At 37.2% G+C, this 9788-nt stretch overlaps 1 protein-coding gene across 8 annotated transcripts in view; it reads right to left on the reverse strand.

Annotated features, from left to right (window-relative positions):
* The window catches only part of LOC127442895 (zinc finger protein OZF-like), a 221907-nt gene that overhangs the window by 80737 nt on the left and 131382 nt on the right, over positions 1-9788 (reverse strand). For 2 of the 8 annotated variants that reach the window (XM_051701249.1, XM_051701251.1), the window contains exons 1-2: positions 4643-4998; positions 4409-4552 (exon numbers count right to left, since the gene is read on the reverse strand). The exons of 4 other annotated variants lie outside the window; for them this stretch is intronic. In XM_051701249.1, the coding sequence (XP_051557209.1) occupies positions 4409-4502 (94 nt within the window). In that variant the 5' untranslated portion in view covers positions 4503-4552; positions 4643-4998. Of the gene's footprint in view, positions 1-4408; positions 4553-4642; positions 4999-9788 lie in introns of those variants that run through there. 2 more of the 8 variants (XM_051701238.1, XM_051701244.1) reach the window with 1 other exon arrangement.

Here is a 9788-nt window from a genome sequence, read left to right on the forward strand (position 1 = left end):
ATACACTCTAAGTTTCCCTCTAGCTTGTAATTAAAATGCTTGAAAATGCAGTTATCTGATGAAGTATGGTGGCTGGAGAAGATTTTTGTAAAAATTGCTGTGTGAAATCTTATTGATAAAGGATGATTAGCCTTAAATAATCATACATATATTTATATCATTTAAAAGCCCTAGTTCTTCTCTTCAATATGGTACATACAGTTCAGGTGTGTGATGTTATATGAATATGAATGTAATATGAAAATGGATATGAATATATTCTGGCACAGAATGGAATTTTCGGAATTTTGGGCTCAGGCTTTAAAGGGTTAACTTTTACATTCTTCTTCTTGTGTTTTTGGTGATTCACATTCTTCATGCATATTGCCCCCTACTGGGCAAGGAGGAATTTCAAGCACAAATTCATCTAAATATTAATCTGTTTCTCACCCACACCTATGGATTACTTTTGTGCACCCTTTATGTGCTTTTTGGAGTGTCAAAACTTTGGCACCCATTCACCTTCATTGTAAGGACCTACAGAGCTGAGATATTCTTCTAAAAATCTTTGTGTTCTGCAGACACTAGGTCATACACTAGGGTGACCATACTCTGGTTTTCCAAAAAGAGGACACCTTTTTTTTTCCGCCGGGGGGGTGGATTGGGGTGGGATGGAATAATAGGGTTCAAAACAGTGTTACTATGAATGCAAACTTTAATACAGTGAAAAAGACACTCTATTAGCATAACATGAATATATATAAATAAATAAAAATGTCCAACATTCTTTTGAATGTCCATGTACTAAAATAAAATATTTGATGCCATGAGTGTACCTTCATTTACTATTACTATTATTTTGAATGGCCCTGGAAAATGAAGCAATGCGATAAATTTACCTGGTCGCAAAAAGTAGTCTGTTAATTTACCTGATGAACTTTCACCTTTTGCTGACCCTTTATGCTTCGCAGAGCTAATGTGTGCTTCTAAATCACTTGCACCTTTATTAGCAACTGACACATAAGTGCCAGCTTTACATGTCATACATTCTGCTTCCCACGGATCTCGACCTGGATGAAAGCATGGGAAAATTTGCACTTTCGTTTGGGCATTGTTTCCACTCAGCTGTCATTTGCTGCTGCTGTCAAGCAACTGTTTGATGCCGAACACAACAGCGCTTTGCTCGTTCGCGGAGAGATTGACAGGCAGGAATTTGGCCAATAGTTGCTGCAAGCGTCTTATAATTGACCAATTGGTGTGCGAGAAGGCGGGACTTACAAAGAGGGGTTAAAGCAATGCAAATATGCGTGCACACACAATGAAGTATTAGACCAGATGCACATCATAATGTAACTAAAGCCGAATCCCGGACATTTTCGCAAATTTAGAAATCCCGGCCGGACGCATTTTTTAAGGTCTGAAAAAGAGGACATATCCGGGAAAAAGAGGACGTATGGTCACCCTATCATACAGATCTGGGATGGCATGAGGGTGAGTAAATAATGAGAGAATTTTCATTTTTGGGTCAACTATTCCTTTAAGGGTTACACATTATTTAGATGTGACCACCCTAGGAAGGGTGGTGGTTTTGCAATTTATATAAATAATAAATTCCATTCCAGGGTGGTAGCTACATCATCATTTTGCAAACAGTTTGAATGTTGAGATTTCAAAGAATGCAACTTTGACAGTGACTAGCTGATACAGATCCCCTTCAGCAAGCTTTGAATCTCTAACTTCACTAACTCAACACCTATCAAGACGGGACTTTAAGGAAGTTCTATTTGAGGGTGATCTCAATTGGGATTGGCTGTCTTCTGTCTCCGATCATTTTAAATCTATGTGTGATTCTTATTTTCCTCATAAATACACAGATATAGGTCTATTTGGCAATGATGTAAGTGATCACTGTGTCATTGCTGCTGCGAGGAATACTAAGTGCCCTACGTTTTGACCACAGATTCTTTTAAAATGAGACAGAAAACACTTTGTAGAACAAGTGTTTCATCACGATCTGCACCAGTAAGAATGGAACTGAATTAATCTTACTGATGATGTGGAAACAGTATTAGGCTTATCTTTTAAATCTTACTTTTACTAAAAATACTTCTCACAAAATCTGCCTTTGTTAAAGGTGGAGATTTTTTTGTATAATTATGTATAATTACAGGCCTCTTTCAAAACTATGTTTTATCAAAACTTTTAGGAAAATTAATAATTGAACAACTGAACCAGTTTTTGGAAAGAAATTGTATATTGGCTAAGCAGTGGAAACACAGATTTTTATCTTGTCCAAATCATGCACTCCTCTAACAGAAACAATTCTCAAATGACAGAGTAATTGTGATTAAAAATCATGATTACAATTTTGAGCAAAATAATCGTGATTATCATTTTAACCGTTATCATGCAGCCCTAATTACAGGCCTATCAATATGGTGCTTCACTTCACTGAGCTCAATGCAGAGTATGTGAATGGAGTGGAGCGGCAACAATTTCCCCTCCGCGCTCAGAGCATTCTTTAATCACTCTGCTCCAGCTCCACTCTGGGTTGTCCATTTCCCGCTCCTCGTTCACTCTGCGCTCCTGGTAGATTAGAGAAACCCCGCTTTGTGTTCGCTCCATGGCAAAATTAGCGCCTAACTACCTCTCCATTGTAAAGTTATTTCAGTATGATTTTTAATATCACAACCTTCCATGCAGAAGGTGTATTAAATGAAAAATAAATATACAATACTAGAAGAAAAGCTACAATGTGCTTTATTAGAACACTAACATTAGCCCAAGACTAAATTAAATAATTTTTATAGCTTACTTTTGAAACATATCAGCAGGGTTTGATCAATTAAATAAATTGCTAGATACAAAAAAAATAAAAAAAAAATAAAAATAAAATAAAATAAAATAAATAATAATAATAAAACATTAAATTAAAAATATAAATCACCAAATGAAAAAAATTTATAAATTACCAGAACAAAAACAAAACATTAAATTAAATCAAATTAATACATTTTTATTTAAATCAAATTAATAATAAATAAATAAATAAAACATTATTAGGCCTATGTATTATTGCCTAATTATTGCCTATTATTTTCCATTATTGCACTTCTTTTAATTAACCTTGCCCTATAATTCTGTGAACGAAAAAAATACATTCTCAGAATGTTCTACACTTTTTTTTTAATCAAACCTAGATAAGACTGTCAAAACTATATGTCTAATGCAGGGTTCACTTTTAGAAATACTAGCGTTTGAATTTTAAATCTTCCTCTATTCGCATTTGCTGAGCTTCTTCATCTGCAAATGTATAACGCATAAATTAGCCTACCGCACTAAAATAAATTTAGATGGCAATGGATTAAAGTCAAACTAAGCAATATTAACATGTTGATTAGTTCAGTTGGTGTTTTACGTCGTTAAAAGTTCAGTTATATTTAATGCGGGACATAATAGTCTACAGTTAAGATTGAGATGCATTAGATTAGAATGTTGATATGATTATTCAAAATATTTAATAGGGGATATGTGTATTACTGACCTTTAGATTTTCTCTCCACATGTGAACGGATTATCTTCGTGTTTTTTTGGACACGTCTTTTAGGATTTCACAACAAACCTTTGATCGTGGCAATCACCTCCCCACTTGTGTTCTCATTCGCCATCCCATCATTAATTTTCACTATATGCCAGTTGAAAGAATAAAGAGATGAGACACAAGCATGTATTTAAGTTTAACGCAAGCTTAACTCAATAATAGGGAGCGTGAAAACAGAAAGCGTAAGTAACCTTTGCGCTGGAAGTGCCGCTAAATTTTAAATTAGTGTATATATATATAATTATTATTATTATCACATTCTTTCTGGTTATATCAGAAATTCCATCTTTCCTTCATGTCAATAGTGTTTAACACTACTTAACACGTGGTGAATTAAGGTCCGTTAACAGGTGTTTTGCCTGTAGTGGAGCGCACTTGGAGCGAGAGAAAACAATGACGCTGCGATTTTTTAAAAACCCGCTCCTCACTCCGCTCAAAATCCCCAATAGTCCACATTCCTCCCTGCACTGTGAATGTTTACACAGCATGTTCAATAAAGACATGAACACGTATCATTGTTTGGGTTAAGCACACCATCTATTGAGAAATAGTTTAAGATCAGATCAAATTTTATGTCCAGGGGTACACACATTTTTGCTATTATATATTCACGCCATCTTCAATGAACAAAAATTACATTTAATAATAAACACTGACTCTGCTTCATATTTATTAGTCATTAAATGGAGGAGAACCCCACAGAAATGCTTGCTTACACAGCCATCATAGATAACATTAGGTATCATCATCCATCATCTCTGGTGAACAGACTGAAACTTTAATACTTTAATCTTCCTCAACAGACAATAATGAAGAATGGGCACAAACCTCTTTGTTCCTCAGTATCTTCATCTTTCATGGCATTTGAACTGCATGGTTCTGGATAATTCATGTCCTCACTCTCTTCTTTAATAAACATCATTTTACAATGATTTATCACGCAGATCTCAGTTGTAACACCTGGAGTTATTCCTGTTCGTGTTGAAACAAGTCTTCGTTTAGGATGATGAGAATAATGCAGCATTTATAAACATGAATCTCAATTTACATACTTCTACTCACTTCTTATTTACAGCACTGTTTAATCTCTAATGTACGTGTATGCAGTTAGCCCGTATTATTCAATGTCGGATGCTGGATATTCCTACTTGATCCGGTTTTCAAACATGCGGCAGTCTATTGTCCGATACTCGAATAATGTAGAAACAAACAAAACTACAATGGCAGTAGTTTTGACAGGTTTATGAGTATAAATAGAGAAGACCGTTTACCGTTTTTCACGTCACTGCAAACGTGTGCTAAACATCATATAATACAGAAACTCTGGTGCGTTTATTTTACTCACTGATGGATTTTATTAGCTTAAAAGTTAATGTTTATAGTAACTCTGCAAATCTCCAAGAACGCCACACGTTTTCGTGACGTCATACAACAGCATCTCGGAGGGGACATTCTGAACTGCTTGTGGTAGAAAACGCTTAATGTGAATTAAAGGTATAGTTCACCCAAAAACATTACGGTGAAGAAGAAGAAGAAAAAAAAGTGTCTCAGTTCCTTCCTGAGTCCAAGTCTTAATTTTTTTTCTCTCTTCAAAAAATTTTTTTTCTCTCTCTCTTCAAATGTTTTTTTTTTTCTCTCTTCAAAAAAATGCATGCGGTACCAACCTTGGCCACCAGGTGCCACTATCAGTAAACATGTAATCTTATGCTTTGCCTTAAGACAAAATCAGATCAAATCGGACTTCTTTTGTACACAACGTCACGACCATAGACATATAAAATGGTCACGACACCCGTGTTTTAACATTACCAGATGTACCCCTAACACTTCAAAAGCACATACATAATAATAATTTCCCCATGTTTCCCGTTTTCCTCAATACATTCCTTCACTTCCACCATGTAACACTGAGCAAATGGCATAGATGGTTTAGAAAGACCAACAATTTCAAACAAAAAAATAACTCCAGTTGTTACACGACAACGAATGCCATATCAAACATATGTAACCTGATTTTGTCTTGATTAAAGTTTGCAAACCCTTAAATAAATAATAAATGTATTATTCAGCTATATAGCAACAGAGAAAGCATTAAAAGCATAAGATTACGTTTACTGCTATTGGCACCTGGTGGCCAATGTTGGTACCGTATGCAATTTGTTGAGAGAAAAAAAAACTTTTTTTTTTTGAGTGGGAAAATTTTTTTATGTTTTGAAGAGAAAAAAAAAATTTAAGAGAGAAAAAAAATTAAGACTTAGGCTCAGGAAGGAATTGAGACACTATTTATTTTCTTCACCATAATTTTTTTTTTCACACCTTGCGGTTCAAGGCTTCCGTATCCTTACGCCATCCCAGATGTTTATGATTTTCTTGGTTCTGCAGGACACAAATTAACATTTTTAGAAGAATATTTCAGCTCTGTTGGTCCAAAACAGCTGAAACAGAAAATCTTTGTTTGTGTATTGCAGAAAAAAAGTCATTCACATATGAGATGGCATGAGGGTGAGTAAATGATGAGAGAATTCTCGTTTTTGCGTGAACTATCCCTTTAATTTCTGTATTTATCAAACTGTTTTGAGATTTGTCCACTTCAAACACATTCAGACCCCATTTCCACTTGGTATTATGATGCATCTCAGGTGAGCCGATCAAATGTGGTCAGGTGAGACACATGGCTGTTTACACCTGGTCGCTTAAATGCGTCTCCTGTGACCACTTGTGTTCGGATTGGGAGGGGAGGGTCTCTGTTTCATGATGACATACGTCAGTCACTATGTCAGTGTTTTACTGCATGATATTTAAGCGGAATGGTGTCAGAAAAGACAAAGAAAGCGCAAAAAAACAGCGCACTGTTTCTACATGCGGTTGAAATTTAATCTAAGCACAAACGATATACGCAACATGTCAAGCAGAATTATCAATTTTTTAGTGGATTATCTGTATTAAAGGAGCTTCAAGTGTTCATGCTTCTTTTCTGTGTTGATATCAGACACATTTTAAAAGATCCGTGAAGCTCTCGTGATTGTGTATGTATTTGCTTTTTTACATTTTCAGATCGGATGGTTATTTCCTTTTAAAGCTGCTCGTAATTGGCAAAGTTTAAACTTGTTTTAGCTCAGTGGTAGATTGACAGTTGAGGGGTGGTGCTTCACTGCATACAGGACAGATTAGCATTTACATCTTAAATGTGATGCGGTCATATGCATTTTTTGACCACATTCGTGTGTGTTTTTTGTGATCCGATCAAAAAACGTTTTAGACCCCATTTAGACCTGTATTTAGGGCTGACTACATGTGATCGGATCAGACGAATCATAATACCAGGTGGAATCGGGCTCTCTGAAATTTGGCACATAGTGTCACAGCAATAAAACAATAGTTTAAACATAGCCGGTTATGTGAGGATTTAAAGGGAAATAACTGCCAGATCGGAAATTTTAAAAAAGTGAATGCATTTATATATACAAGAACTTTCAGTGTGTCTCATATCAACATGCAGGAACAGAGATATGATAAATACCCACATTATCAGAAGCTAAGTCACAGGTACTGCAGTAACAAAAAAACAAAAAACAAAAAAAAAAACCCTCAGAATTCTGCTCTAAAAGTGATGTTTGCTTAAAATTAAGATAAACTGTGCGCTGTTTTTAGTGCTTGCTTTAGCTTCTTTTACTTTTATTGTGCTTTATTATCATTCATGAATGCACAGACATAATGATTGGTGTAAGTCCTCATGAAATCAGAGGCTCTCCCCTCGAAATCCAAATACAAGCTGTCAAAAGATATGACCAGGTGTAACGATGATGTGTCTCGCTTGTACACTTGTGATCAGATCACCCAAAAAGTTTAATACCAGGTGTGTACAGGACTTCAGTCGGGGACGAATGGTCGTGTAATTGATACACCCAGTCTGTGATCAGTTCTATAGAGTGTACACCAGCACGACAGAAAACAAGACAGTTAGTAGCAGGCTTACTGGGTTAACTTTGTGTACGCAAAATTGCGTACCTTTATAAACATCAGATATGTTACTGCCGTTGTCAAATATGTTACTGCCTCGTCCACAGCAGTTCTCTGTGTTTAGGTTCATCTCTGTCAGAACTGAAATAACTAAATTGAACAGTGATTCACCAGTGTCACTGCTTATGGGTAAAAATTTCAGGAAACGCTCCTTTATGCTTCCCTCTTCTGATACACACAGTAAAGCACAATAAAAGTAATCTGGTCTGAATGTGAAACATCTGAGCTGGAGTCAATGATTACTGGATAATATTTTGCCATCCTGATGTGACGCCATGCGAGGAGCAGACGTGTATATGGCGAGCTCTGCGCACTTTGCTAGTTTTGTATTATTTTTATGTCATAAACCGGTGAGATTCGACACACCCTGCTACATATCTGTTCTTTGAAGTCAACATGGCAAAGAATTCAAAATCCTCGGGCTCGGGAGATATTAAAAGACACTTACGTGCTCAAGCTGAAACCTCTGACAGGCCTGCAGACCAGGGACTCTGTTTGCACAGTGCGGTGGGAGAAATCCAGCGTCAACTGTCCAACATGTCTGTGATGCTGACGAAAGTTGTTGCTGACTTAGAGAATTTAGTTTCCATCGCAGTAATCGATCGATGTATTACAGCAAGATTCTCTGAGTTGGTTACTAGAAATGGGGGCATCGAGAGATGGATCAGTTATCTGGAGTCATCGGAGAGGGAATTAGCTGCTAACCCGCTAGTGACCAAGATAGATTTGGAATGCATTTTGGAAAAACTGGAAGACCTTGAGAATCATAGCCGGCAATAAAAACTCAGAATTGTTGGAATTCCTGAGCAAGAGGAAGGCAGAGATATAGTAAAATTCCTAGACGAGCTCTTCCTGAGTCTGCTCGACATAACAGGCCACAAGCTGGAAATCGAGCAAGCTCACGGAGTCCCGGCTCGGAGATTGGCTGAGAGAGACAGGACCTCAGCCAAATTTCTGAGATCATCCTATAAAGATCTCGTGTTGCGCGAGGCGAGGAGCAAAGGAAAGCTTTCTTGGAAGAATCACAACATTTTCTTGTTCCCAGACTTTGCGAATTCGACAAGAGAGAAATGTGATCGATTCAAGGAATGCAAGAAACTCTTACATCAATGGAAGATCGCTTTTGCACTGATGTTCCCGGCCAAGTTGAGAATAGATACTAAGGATGGCCGCAAAGTATTTACCTGCCCACAACAAGCATTGTCTTTCATAGAGGCAATGAGGTAAGCCATTTGATGTATTCTCATGTGACCCCCGAGTGAGCTCGTCTCGCTGTATATACACTTGGTTGTCCGAGGAAACTGAGCGCCTTCTTTGTTTCTTTTTGTGCTGGTTCCGCCTAGCGGCTGGAGTTTTTTAGAATAACACTCCTTCGGGACAGTTGTGGATGAATCTACTCGTTCTTTGTACTTATGCCTCCTATTGGCTGGAGTTTGTTTTGTGGAGTATTTTTTGCTGGCCATTGGAATGTTACTGGGTTACTGTAACATTCCAATGGCCATTGGGTTACTGATCAGAAGGTCGGGGGTTCAAGCCCCAACACCACCAAGATGCCACTGTTGGGCCCTTGAGCAAGGCCCTTGACCCTATCTGCTCCAGGGGCGCTGTATCATGGCTGACCCTGCACTCTGACCCCAGCCTAGCTGGGATATGTGAAAAAGAAGAATTTCACTGTATATGTGCAAATGTATAATGTGTGATAAATAAAGAAAATTATTAATTATAAAAAAAATTATTAATTATTATTAATTATAAATTATAATTATTATTAATGATTACGTCATCTGCTGCACTCATGAACAGCCGGCTCACTGAACATTCGTGTGGCTGCCCGAGGAAACTGAACAGAGGAACACACCTTCGAGACTGTGAATGAATCTACACATTCTTTGTGTTTATCCTGCATATTGGCTGGAGTGTGTTTTACAGAGTATTTTCTGTTATGCAGATTTGTCTCAAAATTTGTATAGAAGCACGGCAAGCAATCCGACGGCAAAGTTGTTGCGGGGACTCTCGTAGGCGTACATGGACTGTTTGAGTTTAGAGGGATGGACTAATGGTTAATGCGCACATTTTTCTTTTTTCTGTTTGTTTGGTTCTGGGGAAGTTCGGGGTTTGATTGTTGCACTAATGGGGAATGTGGTCTTTATAATCTTGTTTTTGACACACAATCAATTTTCTATATGTC

Source organism: Myxocyprinus asiaticus, chromosome 6 (genome assembly GCF_019703515.2).
Source record: "Myxocyprinus asiaticus isolate MX2 ecotype Aquarium Trade chromosome 6, UBuf_Myxa_2, whole genome shotgun sequence".
In the NCBI taxonomy this organism is placed as follows: Eukaryota; Metazoa; Chordata; class Actinopteri; order Cypriniformes; family Catostomidae; genus Myxocyprinus; species Myxocyprinus asiaticus.